This window comes from Monodelphis domestica, chromosome 6 (genome assembly GCF_027887165.1).
Source record: "Monodelphis domestica isolate mMonDom1 chromosome 6, mMonDom1.pri, whole genome shotgun sequence".
In the NCBI taxonomy this organism is placed as follows: domain Eukaryota; kingdom Metazoa; phylum Chordata; class Mammalia; order Didelphimorphia; family Didelphidae; genus Monodelphis; species Monodelphis domestica.
In genome coordinates this window covers 178,656,276-178,682,408 of record NC_077232.1, presented here as the reverse complement: position 1 = coordinate 178,682,408, position 26,133 = coordinate 178,656,276, and the positions used below count along the sequence as shown (strand labels likewise).

Genomic DNA, 26,133 nt, shown 5'->3' with positions numbered 1-26,133 from the left:
CTGGTTGTGACCCTGGGCAGGTCACTTCATCTAGTTTTCCTCAGTTTCCTCATCTATAAAATGAGCTGGGTAAGGAAATGACAGACTACTCTTACTTCTTTGCCATGCAAAGATCACAAAGAGTCAAGAGTCTTTCTGACTCAAGGCCTGGTCAGTTGTGTCCATTGTGGCACATTGTACACATTGAAGCAAATATATATTATCATTCCTATTTCCTCCTCTTCCTCCCCCCCACCCCCCCCTTTTGTTCTTATCTCCCTTCTTCCTCAGTGGTCTCATTAATGTGCTCCCTTGTCTATAAAGATAACCTCTGTTTCTCTACTCAGCTACAGCTAGATCCCCCATAGTCATTGTCTGCTCGTCGGCTTGTTTCATTCCAAAGTTGCCTTCACCTGACTCCATCCTGTTCTCCTGATCTTCTAGGATCATCAGTCAATAACAATAATTGTCATTTCCTCTGTCAGAGACATTGGAATAATTGGCTTAAAGTTGAGTTTGGAACAGATAGAAGATTCTCTGGATTGTATCTAAAGCCCTTTATAGCCTGCCTCATTGGCCATGGCACTGGCTATATAGCCTTGGCTATCTGGCCTCACTGTGTCTTAAAGAGGACCTTCAATTTTCTGCATCTGTGCTTTTATATTGGTCTTCCACTGTGCCTTTTCTCATCTCTGTCTCTTAGAATTCCTCTTCTACTTCAAAGATCCTCTTCAGGGCCACCTTTTACTTTTACAAGCCTTTAGCTATCTACTGCCCATCTTCCTAATTCTCTAACACAGGGTCATTGCTGTAGCAGCTAAGGATAGTTTTAATATTTTAAAAAGTATTACTGTCTTTTAAAATGTAAACAAAAAAAATCATTCTATGTACTTTTTAAAAGACATTTTGCCTATTTATATAGACTTTACTTTTTTCTCTTTCTATTCCCACTGTTGTACCTGTTACCTGTTGTAAAGTAGGCTCTTAATAAATGCCTGTTGACTGATTCATTTGCCATCAAAGATCTAATTTCCTTAGTTTGGTATTTAAGAAGGAAGGAGGTATTTAAAGCACCCTTTTATGTGCCAGGCACTTTTGTGTTCATTGTCTCATTCTATCCTCACAAGTCTGGAAATTGGGTACCGTTATCTCTATTCTAATTTTTCATCCTTATTTCCCATTTCTTCTTTTATTATGTACTATATAGATTCTAGTAAACTGATGTTTTTCAAATGTATTTTCGACTTTGTCATCTTTTGCTTATACTGTTCCCACTACTTAAGGTACCTCCTCTACTGTCACTTCCTAAAGAAGCTTTTCTTGATTCACTCTATGCTAGAGTCCATTCTTTTATGAAGTCCATTAGTATTTTATATGTCTCTTGCACATCTGTTAGGCTTTTACGTTTTGTGAGGGCCGGAATAGTCTTTTCTTTCTTTGTATCTCACATCACCTTGACTGATACATTGGATATTTAAGTGCAAGTTTGTATCCAAAAATGAATAATTGTAATGAGTGACTTTGTTTCTCAAAAACCTCAGATGAAAACAAAATAAATTATACATTAAATTTCTTAAGCTAATAATTTTTCAAAATCCAAACCATACTAAATTATTTCTTACTCTTTATTTCTCTGTCTTTCTTTGTTGGCATTTACAAATTTCACTTTTATGCCATTCAGAAACTTTTTCTTACTGGTTACAGATTCAAACCCTAGGCAGATACACTTGGATCAAAAACTTGAGGCAAGCACACCAGAGGTAAATATGTTAAATTTAATTTTATTGGATTTTTTTTCTTAGCCATTAATGTTTAGTTTGTATAGAAGTGAAGTTTTCACTTGGGAAAAAACACTTTGGATTCAAGGCCATACTTATGTTTTTAGAGAGAGCCAGTTGAACAGTTCAACTATTGGCTATGATCTTTGTTTAGTTTGGTGTTATTTCAGATAGAGATGTTATAATTTTCAACATGTTAGATTCAGAATTTTCATATGCAACTGGAATAGACAACAGGGACGGGTGTTTGTTGGCACTTCTAGAACTTAATTAAACTTAGTAGCAACACAATCTTATGTCTTAGGGAGAAGCAGAAGCTGCTCACTGCCACTGCTTTGCTTTTCCTATTGGCATAGCTATTTGACACTTAAAACTCTTCATTTGCTTTTGTCTGCAACCAGTTGTCTTTCTCAGAATAGTGACTGGGTCCCCAAGCTTGTGACTACTCTGCTTTTAACTCAGAAATCACAGATTGAGAGCCAGAATGGTTTTGTAATTATACAATCGAGGAAACTGAACCAGGGAGGTGAAGAGATTTATCCAGCCAAGGTTATACAGCAGGTCTCACCAGGTCCTCAGAGCAATCTCCATTGTTTCTCTCATATATTCCAAGCTGGTTAGGTTAGAGACTACTTATTGCAAAAACTGGACTGTAGGAATGGATTTGAATGCGAGATGAAATATATATAATTGAGAGACAATAGCCAGAGGCCATAGAAAAGAAAAAGAATGTGAAAAGATTAGGAATTTGGTAAAGTAGGGTCAGGATATGTTTTTCAAGCTATATTGATTAAGAAATATTAGAAGATGTTCTGATATCTAAGAATAATTTATTGCATATTGAATTAAAATTTCACAGAATAGAATTAAAAAAACTTGTGAAACTGCATTTCTACAAAACTCTATGAGGTGGTCTTGACATAAAATTTTTATGGCACCATTATCCAACAATCCTAGCAGATCAAGTGCAATAGATTCTAAATAGCATTTAAATATTTTTGAGGAGGTAATATTTGTGAGGTTTCAGGATAGGTTTTGATGGATGGTGTGGGAGTTGGGAAACATTTGAATGTATGTTGTAGAATTATCTAAACTACAAGATTACTCTGGCTGTTTAGTTTCCAAAGAATATTGAAGATGATGAAAAATGTCCACCAGCTTCTTCCCCTTTAAAATCTAAGAAGATTGAGTGTCCATCTCCTGTTGAACAAGTAAGCATATTTTTAAATTGCCGAAACATTCTTTTAAATCTGGATTCATGATTCTATTGTACTACAGTCTTAAGAGGAGATAAGAATCTACGTGTTACTATATTAGGTTTATTGAAATTTATAAACTTGGCATAATTATCTCTAGGTGACATTTTTTGTTTTGTTTTAAGTAAAAATGATATCAGCCTTGTAATAAAGTAGCAATTTTACAGTTACTAGTATTTATTGCTCTTTTAGGCAGGTCACCATTTGCTTTGAACCAATTTTCTTATTTAATAAGAGTAGAACTATATATATGTGACAAATGTGTGATTCTTTTGGTATTATTAGAAAACTTAAAAATTCTCCATATTACTACATCTATATATCAAGGGAGAAAACAAAACTACTTTGTCATTGATGCTGTTGAAGAGTTCTGATACTACCTTGTGTTATGGATGAAATTTTTTCATCTACTTTATGTCTTAATTTCTCCAGCGGTCATCTCAGTCTTAAAACTCAAGAATTATTGTTAGAGACAGACTTGTTTTATATTCTAATTGAGTAGAAAAGTTTGTGATTTTTGTTAGTTTTTCAGAAGAGTTTCAATTCTAATATTACCTTGAAGGAATTGGGGAAATTAAGACCATTTTAATTACCAATACATGTGAGTTTTTCTTTTAGAGAATGACCCATATTTCTTATTCAGAGATTTGTTTATGGTTTTAATTCTAAGATACTAATAATTCTAGTTTTCTTTCTGTATCTTCATACATCCCCCACCCCCTACTCTCAAGTGAAATGAGTTTACTTTGTTTTAAGTTTGTAGCCTAATTATCTTGTGGGCTTGTCCTAGCTTTGCCACAGACTTTTCTGATTTTTAGTAGGCTTCTTTTTAGGACATTTCTTTTAAGGTTTTAAGTGCTGCATGCTTACCTTTTATCTCTAGCATAAAGAAACTATAGTAAATATTTAGGTTTTTTTAAAAGAGCATTTTGTATTGCTACTTTTAGGAATTCATTTGTAACCTCTTTTAGGAAAAAAGGACACAACTTTGGATGTATGTACGTTTAAATTATTTTCAAGAAGGTGTATATACGTTTAGAATTATTAACAAGCAAGAACACATAAAATGATTATAGTGCCTTAGAAAATGCTCCCCTCTCTCTTTCTCAATCCTCTTCTTCCCTTTATCCCCTTTTCTTAAGAATCCAGCAGAGCATGTGTTACTGGCAAATCCAACTCCCCTTCAGGTTCCTTCAGAGGTGCATCTGCCTCCCACAGTGCCTTCTTTACCAGCCACTGTGCCAGTCTGGCCAAGCGAACCAACAACTTATGGACCAACAGGTTGGAGAAGAAAATCAATATTTTTAATTTTTTTTTTTTGCCTCACTTGTAGGGTTGAATGAAGGTTCTTGAGTACTGTGAATAACTAAGGAAAAGAGGAAAAGCACAAGCAACTTTTTCAATAGGATCTACCCACCTTGTTCATTAATTTATATGTTTTTATAGGAGTATTAGGGAATTGTCTGTTCCATTTTATGGTACCCATTCCTTCTCAAATATTGGGAGTAGGTTGGATAGGAGGAACTTGAAGTGAGAAAATAAATGTTAATTTAAAAAATTTTTCAAAGAAATATTCCTTGTTGAATTATCTATATATTAATAAATCTGCAAGATCATCATTAATGGCAAATCAAGGCAGCTCGTTTCCTCCTAATGACCTATTGATAAGTTTTATCATTTAATATTATTTAATACCATATGCTTGATGTGCTTAAATGTTTTGTAATATTTTTTTCTGTAAGCAAAAAGGAATTTTTGCACGTACACAATATTTATCAGCCATAGATAGCAAGCACAAAAAGTGAAATCATAATTTAGTGTTTCCAGAATAAGCAATGTAATACTCTCACTGTACTTTGTGAGGATCATATTTTCTATTCTGTATCCCCATATTTTTATTTTAAAAAATTGCTGACCCAAAATCAATCTAGATTAAATCAACTGGTTGTTGAGGGAACTCATAAAGATTGCCTATAGGAACTGTATAAGTTAAACCTGGAGAAGGAAAGCCTTAGAAGGATACAGTCATTGTAATAGAGTTTGAAAAGTATCATATGACAAGAGATAAAAATTCTACTTGGCTGCAAAGAATTTCCCTAAAATTGGTGAGTAGTAGTTACAGAGAAGTAAATCTGTCCTAGCATCTAAAGTTGCTCCTAAATTGAATGGACTTCTTGAGGAACAGTGAGTCCTCCATCATTGGAAGAAGGATACTTTTCTCTATCATTGGAAGAAGGTTACTTACCACTTGGGAGTGTTTCAGAGGATTCATATATCTGATGGAGGTCAGCCAGGAGTTAACTTTTTTATAGCATTCTTAGGCAGTATGGTAAAGCCTAAGGTTTCTTTCTCAATATAATGTTTTTATGTGCATAAAAGAATATACATTTTATCAAGATAAAATTATCAAAATTTTATAATTCCAAGTTAATGAATCCTCTGAAATTTATCTAGACTTTTTGGGGCCATGTGGACCTCAGGAGAAACCCTGGGCTAGACAGTGGAAATGTTACTACTCTTAAATTCTAAGATTATTATATTCTTGGCATTAATTTTTACTCTTTAGTTGCATAAATTTTACAGTTGGAGATTATATTTAAGCTTCTAGTAATCTTGGATGCTTCTTTCCTTTTAGGTGTTCCTGCTCAAATTCCTGTTTTTTCAGTGACACAGACTTCTGGACCAGATTCTACTGTGTCACAAGCTCAGTTAACACCTGCCCCTGTTACTCCTGTACCTATGTCAATTCAAGCAGTTAATCAACCTTTGATGCCTTTGCCTCAGACATTGAGCCTTTACCAAGACCCATTGTATCCAGGGTTTCCTTTAAATGAAAAGGGCGAGCAAGCCATTGCCCCACCTCATTCTCTGTGTCACAATGGGGAAGATCTCCCTAAAGGTGAGCAGTTTATCCATTTTAACTTGGAGTTTTTCAGAAAGGTGAATGAAATTTGCACGCCCAATTCATTGACCTCTGCCCTCCCTAATTTGTTAATATATGCACTCAAGGATATAAATTTCTCCCTGAGTAGTGCGTTGGCTGCATCCCATAGATTTTGATAAGATGTCTCATCACTGTCATTTTCTTCAATGAAATCATTAATTATTTCCATGATTTGTCTAACCAATTTTGGAGAATCATTAATTTCCAATTAATCTTCATGTACCTTTAATAATTATTATTTTTATTGCATTATGATCTGAAACGGTTGCATTTATTATTTCTGCTGTATTGCACTTGTTTGCCATGTTTTTATGCCCTAGTACATGGTTAGTCTTTGTGAATGTACCATGTGCTGCTGAAAAGAAGGTGTATTCCTTTTTGTCCCTATTTATTTTTCTCCACATATCTATTAACTCTAGTTTTCTAATATTTCAAGCAGAATCAGATTTGGGGAATAACAAAATAAATATGATTTAAATGGAATTTGAGAAGTAATTGCTATGCCAACAAAAAGATTTGTTTTGGGATAGTGTCAAATCTTGTTTTTGCAAATTGAATGCTAGTCTTAATTCTAAAAATTTTAGCTTCTCATGAAAATGTTTTATATGGTCCTAATAATTGTTTGGTTTATCAGACTATAATAGTTATTTGAGTTAAAATCAGATTTCATCCAATCCAATAATCATTTAAGGGCCTTCTATCTTCAAGTCACCGTATGAATTTCTGGGTCTACAAAGAAAATGAAAAATAGTCTCTGCCCATTAAGGAGCCTAATGTATGTATTAAAAAAAAACAAAACTGAGAAGGGACAAAATTTGAATGAGTTATTTATTGCCTTTCTTAAAAAAATTGTTAATTTTTTATAAGCAAGTCGCAAGTAAGGGTAAAGTGATAGGTTAATGTGAACTTTTTTTTAATAAAGGCATTACGAATACAAAAATAAAATGAAAAGCAAGCCCTGCTCTAAAGAAACTTACATTATTTACTATATATAAAGTAAAACAGGGGTGATATTTTGAATACTATGGCTATCCATCCTTTTAGCCTTCTAATGGAAGTTAGTCAGGAGTATGCTTCAGTCATGGAGGATAACCTTTACAAAGTTTGAATACAGGAAATCGATTTCCAGGTTTGAATAATTGTTTGTTTAAATCTTTTTGTCTGAAATTGTCAATGTGTGGAGTAATGTTCAGTAAGCCTGGAAAAGCATTCTCGAGACCTTGTCAATTCATTAACTATCAAATTAGACAAATTTGCATTTGAGAAGTAGAGAGTCATTCATGTTTCTTGGGTTCGTTTGAGTGGCATGGTCTGATTTGAGCTTTAGGAGGCTTACACTGACAGTTGTTTAGAGACTAGATTGAATAAGGCAGAGATTAAAGCTGTTGTAAAAATCCAGGCAAGAGATGATAGATGGCATGTATGAGGGTTGTTAGTCACCTGAGTGGAGAGAAAGGGACTGTTGTGAGGAATGTTTTGGAGGTAGAAAAGACAAAGCTTAGCAACTCGTCCACTTTAGTAAATAGGTGAAGGAGAGAAGAGTTGAGGATGACTCAACTTAAGGTTTGTGTCTAGATAACTGAAGGAAGGTGATGCCCTAAACACATAAGGAATTTTGGTTTGGGGGGAAATTTGAGTTCCATTTTGGATGTGTTGAGTTGACATGTGGGACTGTAAATGATTATACAGATTTGAGAAGCATATCATAGAGACGGTTAGTGAAAGAGCTTATCATAAAGTCAGTGAATGTTAAGCACCTGTCTGCCAACCATTATGCTAAGAGCTAGGGATACCAAGAAAAACATTTATATAGTATGCTGTCAAAGAACTTAAAATCTAATGGTAGAGAAAACACTTATAAAGAAATTGAAAAGTAGGATAGGAAGCAGAGAAGAAGTCCTACAGATAAAACAGAGGGGAGATGATAATCTAAGGACCTGAGAGTTTCAGAATTCATTTTATTTTGTAGAATTAGGAGTTTTTGGAGGTAATGAAATCCAGGAAAACAGTTAGGTGGAAAATTATCACTAACCAAGGGTGTAGGGAGATAAAAGATGCTACATACAAAAAAGACTAGGAACACTCAGAAAATCAAGAAGAACAGAATTGGGAAAAGCTACAGAGTTTTTGCTAAGAGGAGAGAATATTGTGTATATGGTTAGTAGTTCTAGATGTTTCAGAGAGAAAGAATGAGAAATGAGAGAATATGCCATCAAATTTAGAAATGAAAGGAGGGATGGACAACCTTGAGGAGAGCAATTTCAGTTAAGTCAGAAGATGGTGCAAAGAATTGAAGTAAGTGAGACAAGATGGGACTATGGGCCAGATTGTATAAAAAGGAATTAGGCTATGAGATCCAGTATGATAGTGTGAAGTAGGATGACAAGGCCAATGAATTTTTTTTTAAAGATAGGAGAATATGTCAGTAGATACTTTTTTTAAATTTTACTTTATTTTTTTATTTTTTATAAACCATTACCTTCTGTTTTAGAATCAATGAGGCAGAAGAGTGGTAAGGGCTAGGCAATGAGGGTTAAGTGACTTGCCCAGGGTCACAGCTGAGAATTGTCTGAGTCCAGATTTGAACCAAGAACTCCCATCTCTAGGCCTGGTTCTCAATCCACTGAGCTCCACAGCTCTCCCCCCTCCGCACCCCCCCCCCCCCCCCCCCGTAGATACTTTTAAATGAGTTCTTTAACCACTGATCCAAGAACTAGGTTTTTTGATTAAAATATTTTCATAAGAGTATAGTCCCAAAAAGTTGAAAAAACCCTTCTTGAAAAAGAAGATATCTTACATACGATAATGGGGCACCAAGTAGCACAGTGGATAGATTTCTGGGCCTGAAATTGAGGAGATTCCTTTCTAAATTTAAATCTGTCTTTAGACACTTTAGCTTGTGTGATCCTGGGCAAATCACTTTACCTTGTTTGCCTCGGTTCTCTGATCTGTAAAATGAACTGGAGAAGGAAATGGCAAAATATTCCAGTATCTTAGCTGAGAAAATGCATTTTTAGATTTGCTGGCACTACCATATATTAAAAGAACCTATTTTCTTATGTTGATCCAGCTCATTGACAGCTACAGAATGCTTATGTAATACATAAAAGGACTAATAGTGCAGTCTTGGAGAATTATGAAACCTACTGAGGTGTTGAACATGGCTTCAGTATTTTATATCATAAAGTCTAGGGAAGGCAAAATCTGTGTTTTTTAAATTTACAATTTAAACTTTTATTCTTTCTTCTTTAGATAAAAATATTCTTCGATTCTTCTTCAATCTTGGTGTGAAGGTAATGATATAAAATTATTTGGGGCCTAAAAGTGTTTTAATCCATATATCTAAATAATGATAATTACATCCTTAACCTGTCAATCAGTTAACAGATATAATAAACAGTAATGTTACTATTAAGTATTGGGTTTTTTATTACTTGACTTTGGGAAAACATTGATTTCGTACTGACAACAGAGAGTACTTATAGGAATTGGTCAGTAAAACCGACTGGGACCTCCCAAATAGTAAACAGTTCTTTGGCTTCACTATAGGATAAAACAGGAGGAACATCATGAGCTAGTAGCAATATGAGCTAGTAGCAATAAAGTAGAATGGATATAGTGTTCTCTCCTAGGTGTGTTCCAATTCTGGCTTCCTGGATATTTGGAAAATGGGATAGTATCCTATTCAACTTGGGTAGATGTATTGATGAACTGTGTTTTTTTGACTAATACCTAGAATGTCATAAATCAATGATTGTCTATCTAGCTAAAGTCAGCCATTTGTTTAATTGTTATTTAACCTTGTTATTGTCTGAAATAGATATTTTCCCTTCGTCTCTGTTTCTTAGTGCCTTCTAGGGGTTATTAGCTGGAGTGGCCCTATTATCTGAAATTTTTACTTTTTATTGGTATGTTCTGGTTGCTTCGATCATTTGAAACAATAGACTTTCTTTAAAATACTAAAGGTTATTAAAGCCAGGCAAAATATAATGTTAGGGAGTTGTTTCCTATCTTCACTAGAGGTATTATAAATATTTTTGAGGCACAGATTTAAGTATATTTCTTAAAGACAAGTAACATGACCCTAATTGTCATGAAATAACCTATTAGTAATATTAATTTTGTTCTTTTTCCCATTCTTTTAGGCATATAGCTGTCCTATGTGGGCCCCACATTCTTACCTATACCCTCTGCACCAAGCTTACATAGCTGCTTGCAGGATGTACCCAAAGGTTCAAGTTCCTGTCTATCCTCACAACCTTTGGTTTCCAGAAGCTCCTTCATCACAGAGTGACAATGACTGTGCACGTACAGATACACACTTCTCTATGCCAACTGAAGCGAATGCTAATGATCGTGGGATACAGGCTGAGACTGGGTCTCCAACATTCTCTTCACCATTGGTTATCCCAACATCTCAGGTGTCGGAAAGCCAAGGACAGATGACTTATCAGGGCGATATTGAATCCGAGAACCCTGGACAGTTGATTCATGCTGATTATGATGAGTCAATGGGCGGCAAGAACCTATTTCCACAGCCATCCTTTGGACCTAATCCATTTTTAGGAGCAGTCCCCATTGCACCTCCTTTCTTTCCTCATTTATGGTATGGGTATCCATTTCAGGGTTTTATAGAAAGCCCAGTAATGAGACAGAATGTGGTCCTGCCTCCTGATGAGAAAGGAACACTTGATAACCCTCTGGAAGACCCAGATCTCTCTAAAGAATGTAGTTCAATTTCATCAGCAGATCAATTTCAAGAAGTGAGAGGTGAATCAATACTCCCTCTCCCTGTAGCCAATGTAAGCAGTAAGCATGATGGCCAGGCTGAGCAGTCATCTAGAATGCCTAAAGGAGAAAAAGGATTTGCCACTTGCTCTGTAGAGGTGAAGGCTCATCTTCCTCCTCAGCTGTTAACTGTAGAAAGAGAATCTCTACCATTAACTGTAGAACCTGAACTTATTAAAAGAACCGTAACCAATCCTAAAGAAAGAGCAGAGAAAATCAAAGATTCCAAGACCTCCGATCACTTAGCCAGCCCAATGACCAGTTCAGTAGATAGAATACCAAGAGCAAGGGAAGAGAGTTCTGAGGATGAAAATGAAGTGTCCAGTATTCTGAAGAGTGGCCGATCCAAACAGTTCTACAATCAGACATATGGAGGCAGGAAGTATAAAAATGACTGGGGCTATCCTTCTAATAGAGGAGGGTACCAGCACCCAAGAAATGAAGAATCTTGGAAAGGGCAACCCAACAGAAGCAGGGAAGAAGGTTATCAGTATCATCGAAACTTTAGAGGACGACCATATAGGGGAGATAGGAGAAGATCAGGGATGGGAGATGGTCACAGGGGACAGCATACTTAGAAATGATTACTTTTAGAGAGTATCAGAGTAAAACTCATTTGCAAAGTGGAATGGCTTAAATATTCCCAAAGGCTTGTCTTATTTTTTAAATGAGGGGAAAAAAACCCAACAACCCTGAAGCTAGAAATAAGCTTCTCTCCCTAACCAAGTATCCTCAACTTGAGACTTAGGGGCAGATGAATTCCTGGCATTACATTTTTTTCTACATTGAAAATTTGTTTGATTTCATTTATTTGAGTGTTGCTTTCTTCTTCCTTTCCTCCATAGGAACTTAGAAAATAAGTGTGTAAAATATAAAAAAAAAAACGTTTATAATATAAGACATTGTAGATTTAGTATTGTTTTTTCCCTACTTACACAATTTGAGTTTGTGATATATGGTGTTGAAAATGTATGCTTACAATGTTTACTGAAATGACAGAAATATAGTGTTTGACATGATTTAGATTCTAAAACAGATAACATTGCACCAAATAGAAATGTATATTTTATTATGCAATGCCTTAGTCATAAACTGGGCTAAAAAATTCTCAGCCTACAACACTGTTGTCTTTGATATGCTTCCAACCCAAAGGCCTTTCATCTCAATATCTGTCAAACTTGAATAATGTTTTCTCTTTAATATTTCATATAAGGCAGCCGATTAACCCGTGTCTTAGAAATGTTGTACATAATTCTTTTAATATTCATAGGGTATATTTTTGAATTTTAGAGAGATTTGTTGAACTTGAGATTGCAGGCAAGAATAGATATTTGTGGAAAAAATAGGAAATCAGTAATATGGCTGTTCCCACCAAGAATTCTTAGCACTGGTGTAAATATCATGGTGCCTACTTGAACGAAATGTAGATGCTATGCATTTTGAAAATAATTCTGCACCTGTTAGAACCGCAGAAATTTTTTAATGCCACTTTAACACTAATGCACTGACAGATTCTAAATATTTTGTGAGAAGAGATGTATAAACATGATTTTTTTTTTAGCTTGATAAGTTTATATGGAGAGCTACTGGTTTTTAAAATTTTGTTTTTTGTTTTGTTTTTGGTTCTTCATGCACTGTTAGTTATGTTTATCATTCTCCATTTGCATCCAGATTGTTGGCTCTATACTATAAAAAGATGACTGTGACTTCCAGTCCTTTTTTAGAGGATGCTGCTAGAAGATGGGTTTTGCTTTGTATTTTAAAATCAATTTGTTACCATAGGTAACATGTGAAAGTGTGGTGAGAATGTGTGGTGTTTTTTGTTGTTGTTTAATTTTAACCCTTCTCTGGTTTCTCCAGTATTCCCATTTATCCCCTTTGCATGTTGCACTCTGTCTTCATTTGGAGATTTGACTCTGAATAGCACAGTATTAGTCATCTGTGTTTCTTTGTAAAAAATAACTGTAGTTTATATTTTATATCTGTATATACCAATGTGAAACATACCCTCTTTTTTCATGTTAAAAAAGATTATCTACTTTTTGATCAGGAAGCTTGAGTGAGACCATGCTATGCAAATAACATAGTAATTTCTCTTTGCATGCTATGTATAATATACCTAGCCAAAAATTAATGTAGTGGCTCTTTTTTTTCTTTATTAGAAAGTATGTAAAAAGCAAATGTAATTTATTTGGTAGCCTGAAGCAGATGAGGTTTTTTTTTTTTTCTGGTAACCTTCAGAAAAGTTCAAATGCTAGCTGGGCTTAGTGAATCTCTACTGTACTGTATAAATGGTTATTTACCTCTATGCTATTTTAATTAGCCAAACTTAAGTTCGGGTACTACCAATTTGAGTAGTCATTAAATTTTATCTGTTATCTAAAATTTTGAGCGCACTTTGAAAGATAGCATTTTATTATTGATGGTGCTAGGTAAAAATCTGTAGTGACTAAATGTTTTATGCTCCCAAAAATGCTTTAAAGAAGCTGGTGATCACAGCCATTTTGTGAGCTAGAACAGTTGCTGAAGGTAATGCAAAGTCTTTTTTCTTTAGTGTAGTATGAATGGTTGAATTATGGAAGAAAAGTTAAAAAACTAGAAAAATCATACCTTTATAGCCCATGCTGGTTAATTGCCTACAGGTAATCTTCATGAAAGCCACATTTATAGATATGTTTAGATTATTAGGTTTAAATAAAGCTAAAGTTCTGATCTCAGGAGGCAAGGAAATGTAGTTTTTCATCCAGTCTTCTGGAAATGCTTAAAAATTGGCTATAAAAGAATATTGTTCGTTTCTACACAATCACTAGCTGCCTTACAACACTTGAGTGATAGAATAGATGAGGTTGTAGTTTCTGAAGAAAACACAATTGTTTTCCATGCCCCATTTTAAGGTATAGAATTGAAACAGCATTGAAAGAGTTTTTTTAGGAGATGGTACTTTGCTCAGTAACCTCTGGAATAAAAAAAAAAACTCTGCTTTTAAAAAAATACTTTTATGATTTAATGATCCTTACAGATGGGGATGTTTTAAAATTTAGGGACTTTTTTCGTAAGCTGAGGTCAAACTAGAGAGTCATGTATAATTTCCTTCATCCTTCACTTCACTTTACTTTGTCTCTAGGCACACACAAATTTCTTCAGTGTGATGGCACAAAGTTACAGTGGTCTTGTGTAATGAGCACGTTTTGTGTATAGGAGAATGGACATATACTAATAGCTAATATTACAGAACTTTTCCATGTTATAGAAAATTTCATCTTAAAGTGGAAGTACTGACCAAAGTTTTCCCACTAGCTTTTTATTAGGTTAGACATCATCTCGGATTTGTTTTCCTACCCTCATTCCTTTTTTTAGTATTTCAGAGTTTTCCAGTATCCTCAGCAATCTTGTGGCCCTGGGGAGAATTGGCTGTTTTCCATTCTAGTTCTTTTCTAACCCAACATGTTTTTGGAGTCTTAGGAATCCTGCACACTGCTTCTTCACATCCATATTGATTCATCCAGTATGGCAGACCCAAGCTTGTGGTTTGTTCCAGACTGAGTTCGCCAGATGCTACCAACAGTGATAGAGCTTATGTGGCTGAGTCTCCCTTTTCTCTTCCTCACTAATGTGTTAGTTGCTTCTTTTGTGACTTAAGGTGGTTATATTAAAATACCTATGAACTTCTAACTTGTTTCAGACTGGTGCAATAAAAGTCCTTTTCTAACCCTTTTTGGCTTAGAAACTTGATCAGCCATCCCATAAACTAGCAATATTTATTATACATCATTTTTGTTTCGCCTTCAGTTTTTGATGAAGTAAGCTTTCTGACTTTCTCTTAGGGTACTAAGAAAGGTCCGTAACGAAGTGTAACAGCCCAAGAGAATACAGACACATTCAGCTACACTACACTATCTTTGTTTATTGTATTTTGCCCCAGAATTTATGTCTAAATACTACTGGGTGTCTGTTTGGTTCAATTACAGTGATAGATGATCCATATGTCAATTCAGTGAACTAAGTAATTTTGCCAGGTAGCAACAGCCATTTATTTTTCACTAATTGGGACATTTTCCCAAAGATAGATTATTTCAGAAACACCAGTTATAGAGTATCCTAGATGAGGGGTGGGTGCATGTCTTATTGTGGGGCAACAGCAACTTTGGGGTTGAATTTACTTGAATGGAATAGAAATTGCATTGTTACAGAACTAGAAAAAAAATCTTATGTATGAAAAATGATAATAGCCTTACACTGAAAAATAATACTTTAAGCATGTGAAGATGTGATTCTTTGTGATGTTACTTGTATAGAAATATATATATATATATTCACATATATCTTTTGAAGTGTTGAAAGGAAAATAGTACTTTATATTCTTTATCATATCACTTTTTTGTAAGTGTTCAATATATTCCTGTTTATTTTTCTATGTTCTGTTTTGTAGCCTTAAGAAGTGTTTCAAAAGTATCTGAATGTATAAAATAATAGTAAATGCCCTACATGGTGTGATGCTGCATTGTACATAAAACTCTGCATATATTAAATTTTGTTTGTCTCAAAAGCTTCTTGAAATGCTTTGATTTAGAAATGTCAGCAGGTAGTGTAGTAGGGCATGTCAATACGTTGTAACAGGAATTTGACCTGGAGGAAAGGTTTACAGTATTTAACACAATATATAGTAGAAGTATGTAAAGATAAAAAAGTATAGTTAGAAAAAATGATTTTAATTTTACTTAGCTTTCTACTAAACTACATCTCTCCCAGAAGATTTAAGAATCAGATAAAAACAAAAATTTTCTTGTCATTTCCTTTTGCTTGTATTTGTATTCTTTAATGTTGGAGTTTTGTGTGTAATACTTTGTAAAGATATTTTCAAATATAATAGGATGTTAAGATAATAACATGCTCATTATAAATCATATAAAATTTTGTTCTGTGTCCATCTTCCCTAGGTCTTCAGATTTGCTTTGATCCCACCAACATCTCCATTGTCTGTTTTTTATCTTCTCAGCTTTCCTATTTGTTGTTGTGTTTGTTTGTTTGTTTTTTTAATATCATCAGGTTAAGCTATGTAGCATCAGCATAAAACATTTATTTACTGAAGGGCTCCACTTAGAAATGTGGATTAAATTGTTTAAAGGTGACTTTAAAGTCACCTTTAAACAATGATCTGTGTAAGTTAATTATCTATTAGAATTAAGAATTGATAGGAGGGAGGAGGCAGCTAGATTCAGTGGACTGAGAGGCAGGCCTAGAAATGGAAGGTTCTGGTTTCAAATCTAGCCTCAGATACTTCCTTAGCTGTGTTGACTCTGGGCAAGTCACTTAGTCTCCATTGCCTAGCTCTTAACCATTCTTTTGTATGTAAGGGTGAAAAATAATAATTGATATAAAGTGAAAATGGTATCTTGTCTTAAAGAATTGAGAAATCATAATGATAAAGAACTTGGCAACTTTTTCTAAGGAAGAAATAAATTATTACTTTTTTCTTTGATGTCTATTATTGTTTCTATATGCCTTTAAAGTCATGTACTAATTACTGTTCAGATACTGAAAAATCACATTTTCAAGCCAAACGTGGCTAATCTTTCAGTTTCTTAAGATGTGTTTGAAACTTGCCTAAAAGGAGTTTCAAATTTTTCATCTTTTTACCAGTCAATTCCATTTTCAAAGTATGGTAAGATTTACTATGTGAATGAATTTTCATACACTAGGCTTAAATGCTTCAATAATCCTTTAATGGATTATTATAAAATTATTATTATAGAAATCCATTAAACTAAAACCAAACTAATACGTGGTTTCCATTTGATATGACTGAGTAAGATTTTGGTAGGTGAAGATGTTCAATTTCTAAGTGTTGTAAAATCTTGAACTGAAATATACTGTTTTCTTCTGTGGATTTACCATTTACCCTAAATAGTGGGTGGGAATGTCAAAAATTGATCTAGACTGAAGTTTTGTAATTCTGGGTGAGCCAAATTAACATTCAGTTTCATGTACTAGTGAAGTAGAAGTGATAATACATACTTGAAAGGCTAATGTAAATATGATGAAGTTAGTGGTTGTCTAATGATAGTAGACTTTGAAGGGGGGGGGGGGTTCCTTCTACCCGATGCCTGAGAAAGTATTATAGCTTCAATGTCCTCCTTGTCTCAAAAACAGTTACTCAAATGAAGAACAAAGAATTTTAAGTTTCTTCCAACTGATGTATTAATTTTTCATTTACTTGGGTGCGAACCTAACTGCAACAGTCTTTAAATATGTGGAGGGCTCAGTCAGACTATGAATTGAATGGCTCTTAGATTAGTAAAAGGAATAAATTGTAGTATGTAATCTTTTAGTACATTTACCTTTGCCTGGCTTATATTATAAACCTTTTCCTCTTTACCATCTGATTAGTTGCGAACACCTGCCTGATCTCTTAAAACAATTTTCATTATTTCTGCCCCTTTGCATTTTTACTGCTACCATGCTCATTCAGGCCCCATAATTATTAGCTTCACTTCCTGAAATAGCTGTGTGTCTTAATAGGTGGTCTTATCTCTGTTCTCTTTTCCCATCCCTAATCCTGTATGCTGCCTTCAGATTCCTAAAAGCCACTTGGACCAGTTACTTGATTAAAAACTCTTGAGCTCTGTTTCACTGGCATTCATCATTTTCCATATTTTGGATGCCCTGCCTACCCAGCCTTAACTTCCACCATTCACTGTTCTCTGAATGCATTGTGTGATCTTCCTCTTTGCTCATGCTAAGAAACCACTCTCTAGGTGTTGAATTTCTTCCCCCTTGACCCCCTTTCTCATCATTTCTAGCTCTAATCCCTTTTCTCTGTGTGAAACCTTCCACTTAAGCTCACAGAGAAGTTTCTTGATTTGTCTAGTTTTTTTCACCCTGTACTGCTCAATTTGAAAAGGATACCCCACCTTAAAAAAAAAATCAAATCCTGTTTATCGAACTTTTCCAACTGAATCATAAAATTTTTGAGAACTGGGGCTTTTACAGATGTCTGCCTGGCACATTAAGCATATAAATAGGATTCATGTGAAATAAGTTACATGCAACAGTGGGAAAAAAAGGTTCTTGACTAGAGCTATCTGTTTCTGACAAAACCTAATGTAATTAATGAAGATTGTTGGGTGGATCATTTCTGAAAGGTGAGTTTAGCATGGAATTGGTTCAACTTGCTTTAAGTAGGGCCAGCACTATTATCATGGATTTGGGTGAAACACAAATTTCTCTGTATAATTTACCATTCTCTTTGTGTGTGTGTGTGTCTGTGTGCGCGCGCGCGCGCGTATAGAGGTTGTTGCTTGCTTATGGTGCCACACTGTAGGTGGGAAAGGAAGTTTTGAATCCCCAGGTCACTCTTCCAACTACATCTTTACCTAATTTACTATTATTCAGAGATGGAGAGGGAGGCATAGGAGATACAGGGTTTGACCAGGGAACTTTTTCTTAGTATTTCTTAAATTAAGATGTTGACCCAAAGATAGCAGAGCCCTGTGCTTGATACTGCACTTCTGTTCCGTGCTTTCTGTAATCTATCTGGTTTTGTTTTAAATCTTTCCTAAAATCTCAAGATAGCTCCTTCACCTTCTAATCCAGTGTGAGGTACCCTTGGGGTATAGGACTGTGGATATCCCTACATAATTATAACTGAAAATAAGGTCACAACAGATCCATTCCAATATTCACACTTATATCCTTAGTTTCAGTTTGTCCTAAGAAATTGTGGCATTGAGTTAGGTATTTATCAAGCCTTATTCTCTTGCCTACAACTTGACTAGATCCTAAAAGAAGTTACAAAAGTAATGAACTGTTTTGTTTTAGTGAATGTTGCAATACATAATAAAATGTCTTGGTTTTTAACTTTGTTGCTCACATTGAAAATTCTGGACTCACTTGAATCTTAAATCATTTATTAGGGAAGATTCGTACCTAGTGCTAATAGTAGCACAATATCTTGCATTTGTGTAAGTTGTTAGTTTTTTTATTAAGGTAGAAATCGTCCTTGATATTTGAACAAACTGTTGACATCATGTCCTGGGTGTGTGAGGACCTCCAATCTTTCTTAGAGACTCAGCTGGTAGACCATGATAGGCAACTCTAGAAATTGGAGAGCTTCCCAGCTAGATCCATATCTGTTAACTGCGAGGTGAACTATGATTTTTATCATTTTGTTCCAATATAAACTGTTCCAATTTAAACTCCCAGGGAACAGGCCTGAGTTCAGGACATAGCAATTGAAAGTTACAGAAGAGTGTTTTGGGGCCCAACCTCCTGAATCTGCCTCTGCTTTTGGAGGTTCCTCTAGAGATGTTAATTGCTTCTCAGTCCTTAAAGATAGAAAGTAAACTGGCAAAGTGTTGGTCTAAATTGTACTTGAAGGGTGCAAGTGGTCTCCAGGCCAATTGGCTGGTGAGTGTAGGTTTACATCCTCCATGCCATAGACTGTCTGGCTAATTTTTAGTTGGCCTGACACATGTGAAGAGCTGCATGGGACATTCTGTGGCATTTGGGAGGCCATCAGGAACTGATACAGAGACCCTGAGGTAAATGTGAACTTTAAAGGAAATTCTCCCCAGGGGTTCAGATGATTCTGGAAATGGGGATTAAGGACAAATGTACCAGTTGCTCCTCCAGCAGATTGGTGTGGGAAGTTTGGAGAGATGTTTCTCTGGGCCTACAAGCGAGAACCCAAAAGGAGTTGGTGGCCAGACACCCTTGAACACAGCCTTGCGGGGTAATGCCTGTGAGTGCTACTTGCCCCAACCTGGAAGGGGGACTGGGAAGTGTGATACTGGGACCAGGGTAAACTCCACATGGGACAGGATTAGTTAGTGCAATTGTGTTGCCTAGGCCAGGTAGAAGGTGACTGCCCCCAGCACAGGAATGTGGGGATAACAGATGGGAATTTTTTTTTTAAACCTTTACCTTCCATCTTGGAGTCAATACTGTGTATTGCCTCCAAGGCAGAAGAGTGGTAAGGGCTAGGCAATGGGGTTAAGTGACTTGCCCAGGGTCACACAGCTGGGAAGTGTCTGAGGCCACATTTGAACCTGGGACCTCACGTCTCCAGGTCTGACTCTCAATCCACTGAGCCACCCAGCTGCCCCCAACAGATGGGAAATTTTAATAGCCACATTGACCCAAATGGAAGCCCAGTAACAGTGGGCCTGCAAAAGTAGATGCAGTGTAGCTCTTTGCTTACAATAATTCTGAAGCTGGCTGCCAGTACTATATCAGTTGGTCACCGAACAACTGCACAGAGCACTTGGAAAAACAGGATGTGCAGGCTTGCTTTTTAGTACCTGGGGAGGTATGACTATACCTACACCGAAGAGAACATTCCTTTAGCCTTGAATGGGTCAAAGATTTGGTTTTCTTTCCCACTTAGGGGGCTGGAAAAGAACCTAGCTTTTGGGCCAGGGGGCGTTAATTGGGTGGTAGTACCGGACAATTCTTGTGATGACAAGAGGTGACTGCAGGAAGTTTTGTCTTCACTGCAGCCCTAATATTCCTGTTGTTCTTTTTTTCTTTTTTTTACACTTGAGAGACCTTCTGGAATTGGCAAATATTAAATTGTTTTGATGTGGGACTTGGCCTTTTCAGAGAGTGGTTGCAAGGCTTGGAATTTCTAGTTGTCATTCAACCATATTCAGTTAGCCCCATTCGGGGGATTGCTGCATTATTTTTGCTATTTACTTGGTTTTCCCTTTCTTCTAGTTCTATTTTAAACTTTTTAAATACTAAGGTCAGGGCCCTAAAATCACTTCAGTGCTGGAAGTTCCTCTAGAACCCTTGAAGGACTTTACCAACTAAGTGTCTGGTATGGTGGGAAAACCCTCCTCACTCTCAAACCTGATTTATATGCTGATTTTTCCTTTTGAGATATTGAGACTTACCTGGATATACATATGTATATATAATTGGCTCTGGAAACTACAAGGTCAAGCCCTTTGGGTTACTTTCTGGTTACTTTACTTCTGACAGCACTGAGGAATCACAGGTCCTCCCTAGATCTTCTTTTAAGGACCAGGATGGACCACTCAAGAGGCAGGGAGCTTTGCTCAATAGAAGCAACTTTCAGGGTCCTCGAGGAATATCCTTCCTGTGCTATGGTTAAGGATACATTTTTTTAAATTGTTGAATTACCTATTAACGTCTTGTTTTATTCCAATATTAAATACCAGGAAACTGGCCTGAGTTGGGCCTAGCCCAGAACATAAACAGATTGCATGTTTAATAGCTAATGTATTATATTAGAAAGGTATCAGTGCCTCAAGGGTATATTTGTATTTAAAAGCTAGCTGTATCCTCATCTGAGCCAATGATTTAAGTGACTCCCTGCTGGGTTTCCTGAATTATTAGTATGCTACAGTCCCTTGTCTCTGGAGGTAAATGTCAGCTTTAGAACAGTCCATTGGCAAGGCTAGAGGCCAGTAATGATTACCTGACTCAGTCCTTAAAAATGGTGGATTTTATCAGTTACATAATTTTTTTAAAAATGGTGGATTTTACCCATTCATGGATGCAGTTCATGCCATATTTTTAAGAATACCCTGATAAATGAAAAACAGCCAGCCAAGTAAAATCCTGATGAGAACCTCAGCCTACCAAGTAGGAGTGGGAAATTCTTGCGTGGAATTTCCCCATCGGTCAAATCAAATATCTGAATGGTATAAACACAGTCACAATGAACTAAAATGTTTTCAGATGTCTACCCAATCAACTGCCATTTTGTTTTATAAATCATAAAGCAAAAATTGTATTTTAGCAAGCTTTTAATAGATCCATAAGTGTCACATTATCCTTTTCTACAAAAACTAGAATCGCTTGCTTCAAAAAAATGGGTGACTTCAATATGGGTTCTGTCCCAGCAGATTCCTTGCTATATTAAAGTATCTTCATAAAATCCAGTGCCCAGAAACAAGTTTGTCACCTGCTTTAAATCTTTCAGGGTAATGAGTATTAACTAACTTATGTTAATATAGAGAAGGAATGCCCCTAATCTCTGACAGGGCCCATGATTAAAGCCCTTCACAGTGCTTGCTTTTGAATGTCAGTCTTGAAGAACCCAAGATTACCTCCGTTATGTATTTAAAAGCTGGGTGTATTTTTGTCTGAGTCAATGGTTTCTGAAGTGTCTCTGTGGATTTCCTGAATTAGCCTGCTGTTCTGTAATTCACTTGTCTGAAGGTAAATGTCCAGTGGCGAGGTTGGATTTGGCAGTGGAACAGGATTTTAGTGGAGAATATAAAATGTACAAGGTGATGGGCTGGTACCTGGAGATAACATTCATTTTGTGTTGTCCCAATGTAGTGGGACTGGAAAAGGGAGTCGGGGAAGCTTAGAGCAATGGTTCCCAGGCTCAGATTGCAATCTAAATTGGTCCACAGAAGAGATGGATAAAGGAAATTTTATTGAATTTAACAAAAGAATTGAAACAATGTACTATATTACTGTGCTGTAGAAAACCCCCACACACTTAACTGATACAAAGTAGGAAGAACCAGGAAAACAATGGAAACAACTACAATGGGAATGGGGGAAAAACTAATTTCACACATGAAACAGTACTGCAAGAACATGAACATCTCAGCTTCAAAGGAAAGACAAGGAGCAAGCACTCTCCTATTTTGCAGGGCTGGGAGTCGGTGTGAAACAAGAGATACATCAAACTTATGATACGTTTTGTTCAACTCTGCCCCATTCCTCATTTTTTTTAAATAAGGGAGAGGAGGAAGGGAAAGGCAACAATAGGAAATGCAAGTGATGTAAAAACAATGCCAATAAATGTTTAAAATAGACACAAAAGAATTCCCAAAGTCTTGTTCAAATAATGAAATAGAATGGAGTTTCTTGGTAGGGAAGGTTTGCCTGGAGAAACCTTTTCCTGTGGCCACTTCAGGTGTTAGACCTTTGGTACCTTTACCAATTAATCCCTTTGTCCACTGTACCTGACAAATTGCACCACTGTAAGACCTTTTACATGACAAAATACATCCCAAGACTTTGTGTAAGCTGAAAAATGCTCATAATGGTGAACTCCATTATTTAAAAGGTATTTCTTTTATGCACTTTACAACTTTATTTAGGCTTGCCAGAGCTCTTGTAATTTGGGGCCTAAATAGCATTGATGAAACAAAGAGATGCAGTAATGATAAATGTAAAGTATCAGTAAAGATAATGTAGGACACAACTTGTTACAGGTAAAAACTACCAGGACAAAACTGATGCTGGAACTCATGTTTTGGAGCAAAACAACATAATGACTCCTTTAATGCTTTTCAGAGGGAGAATAAGTGTGACTGATTTTATAGCTTGGAAAAATGGGATGGGTTTAGTACATAATGTAAAATTTTCATTTTATATATATTTTTTGCCTTCAGGTTTCTCAATGGCCAAGCCTGTATTCTTAAGTTTGCATTGCTGAGTTTGTAAAATGAGCTATTATATTTTCAAAGCCAATTTCTGGTGCTGGCTGGTCTCAACACCATAGAACTAGAGATATTTTATGTTGTGATTAATTTTAGGGTTGAAAAACTCAGATGAATGTATATAGTGTCTTAGGCTCAATTTGATTTAACTTTAGTGTCAACTCTGCAATATGGTGGATATACAAATAATGGAAGTCTTCATTCTACTGGCAATGGAGAAGATACACACACAAGTAAGTACCAAACTATATGAGAGGATCTCTTAGAGGAAGTGCTGTCAAGGGAGCTAAGGATCCTAAGGAGTGAATTTTAAATATAGAGGATTGACCCCTTGCACAAAAGTAAGGAGATAGGGGGGCAGCTGGGTTGCTCAGCGGATTGAGAGCCAGGCCTAGAGACCAGAGGTTCTGGGTTCAAATATGACCTCATATACTTCCCATCTGTGTGACCCTGGGCAAGTCACTTAACCCCCATTGCCTAGCCCCTTACCACTCTTCTGCCTTGTATTGACTCCAAGCCAGAAGGTAAGGGTTATTTTAAAAAAAAAGCAAGGAGGTGGGAGTTAGGATACTGTACATGAATCTGGTTGATTGGAATAGAGTAACTAGAGTATGAATGTCAATACGAAATGGCAAGGAGGTATTTTAATGCCAGTGTTGATAGTATTTGGTTTACAACAAATACCATGAGACATTGTCTTAAGTATTACTACCTCCATCATAGAGATGCAGAGACTGACAGGTGTGAAATGATTTGCTAGAGATTATCCTTCAGATAGGAAGGACATCAGGGCCAGGGTTCAGGTCCAGCTTCCCGCTTTCCCCCTCAACACCAGACTGGTGGCAATTTTGTCCTGTAGCTAAGTTTTTCTTATTAAATCAGCAAAAGTATACAGACTTCCATTAGTGTAAGCATTTGAGTTTGATCAGTGTTCCTTGAAAACGGGCTTGGCTGACTCAATTTTCCTGTCTCTACAGTGCTTAGTTTTTAAATGATTTTAGCTTTTTATTTTACTATATATGTTTGGAGTTTCAAATTTGGTTAAAAAATCTGGAGTTACAGCAAACAATTGACATTTTCAGTACTCATCTCACCAGTTTTAAAAAGCCTTTCATGAATTCTTTGATTTAGTATTAACTTGGTCTCAACTAGTTTGTAAGAGTACCTGGAATATGGGGTTGGAAAAAAAAACTACCTCATTGTATCTGAACTTACATGTTTATTTTAACAAAATACAAATTCCCTAACTTGTTGCTTTTAAAAGTCCTCCAAGAATGGGTTCCAGGTGCTTTCCATATCAAATCAAATTTGTGTAAAGTGCTTTGTAAACCTTAAGTTTTAGCTATTTTCACTCAATTTCACGTGCTGTGTTCCAGCCAAACTTCCTAGGTATTCCCTGAACCAAATATTTCTGTGCCTTTGGGAAATCTCTTCTCCATACTCTGAATGCATTTCCTTCAAGGCTCAGCTCATGTTAACCTCCAATGTGAAAGTGCTGCAGAGCTTCCTTACTAGTAGTGCTCTCCTTTTAAAATTCTCTTGGGTTAACTCATCTGGATATGTTGGTTGTGCTGGATGGGAGGCAAGCTCTTTAAGAGAAGGGGCCATTTTGCTTTAGTATCACTGATACTCAACAGCTTCACGCAAGGTAAATTCTTGCTATGTTGATTTCCCTTGTCCTTTTTTCATGAGTCTTGGCTTTATTGACATTTAGTTTGTTGTGACAAAAGGTTAGAGAAGCACTGAAATAACTTATACCTTCGAAAGATTCATAAGTGGATGATATAAACAAGAACAATGTAATTGGAGGCTAGAGCTAGAGTATGAATGATGGAACTTTTAAAACTTTATTACAGATCAGTAAATAAAGTAAGTCAGATTAGGCTCACAACACATTCTATAAAAAGAGATCCTAAATAGGCTGCTTCATTTTAGTTGAACACAATTTGTTAATGCCTTCAAAATATTGGATGTCAGTAGTTAGTAAAACTGGGTGCCAAAAGTTATATTTATTGTCCCATAGCCAACTTCTTTTTACATCATTTGCTTAAACTTTTATTTCTATGGTATGCTGACTTTATTTCTTGCAGTTTCTTACATAAAGAATCAAAATTAAATTGTTCATAAGCCTTTTTAAGGAATACTATTTATTAGTCATTTTTTCCCTTTCATCCCTCAATTACATATTTTATCAAATAGTATAATGCACAGTGTTATTAATAGGCCTAAATTAATGACTTGAAGCAAGTGTGGTTACCTTCTATTTAGTAAAATGATTTGTACTGTCACATAGGGTCGATATGAAGAAAGTAATATATAATCCTTTAAGTGCCATATACAATGAAAAAAAAAACCCATATGCTACTTACAAAGACGCCATATCAAAAACATTAGATATATATTGTAAAGTACTATGCTAGGCACTTGGCTAATTTCATTGGCCACATGGGGGTACGTATGCATGTACAGAGTATTATGTGGTAAGTACATTAACTTAAAAACAAAGTTCCGTGTGTGGAGTGAAGAGAGGTTTTTTTTTGGGGGGGGGGGGGAAGCACTTTTTGAGCTGGCTTTTATAGTATGTGTAGGGTATCTAGAAGGAGAGAAATAAGAGCCAAAGGCATGTTAAAGTAAAGTAGAGGTTGTGAGAAACAATCTGGAAAGGACAATCTGGAAAGGTGCCAAATTCTTAGCTTTTAAAGCTAGGCAGAAGTTAGAACTTTACTCAAGAGGCGATATGAACTATTTAATATTTTTGTGTAGTGATGACTAGCTCTTGCTCTAAGAAAGATCACTGTAGCAGTTATGGTAGGAAAACACGTTCATCTACTGTAGTATAGTCAAATTTGCACTAGTGTAAATGCCGCAACAGCACAGATGGGATGAATTTCAGAAATATGCAAATGGAAATAGTGGTTCTGTGAAAATAGACAAGTCTCAAGGATGAGGCTTAGGAAAAA

General features: G+C 35.9%; 1 protein-coding gene across 5 annotated transcripts in view; it reads left to right on the top strand.

The window, feature by feature from the left end:
* OTUD4 (OTU deubiquitinase 4) overlaps positions 1-16,224 on the top strand; it is a 54,779-nt gene extending 38,555 nt beyond the window's left edge. For all 5 annotated transcript variants that reach the window (XM_007496269.3, XM_007496268.3, XM_007496270.3 and 2 more), the window contains 6 exons: positions 1,684-1,739; positions 2,876-2,968; positions 4,156-4,294; positions 5,649-5,912; positions 9,210-9,250; positions 10,103-16,224. In XM_007496269.3, coding sequence (XP_007496331.1) covers positions 1,684-1,739; positions 2,876-2,968; positions 4,156-4,294; positions 5,649-5,912; positions 9,210-9,250; positions 10,103-11,323 — 1,814 coding nt within the window. In that variant the 3' untranslated portion in view covers positions 11,324-16,224. The remainder of the gene's footprint in view (positions 1-1,683; positions 1,740-2,875; positions 2,969-4,155; positions 4,295-5,648; positions 5,913-9,209; positions 9,251-10,102) is intronic.
* The last annotated feature ends 9,909 nt before the right edge of the window (positions 16,225-26,133 follow it).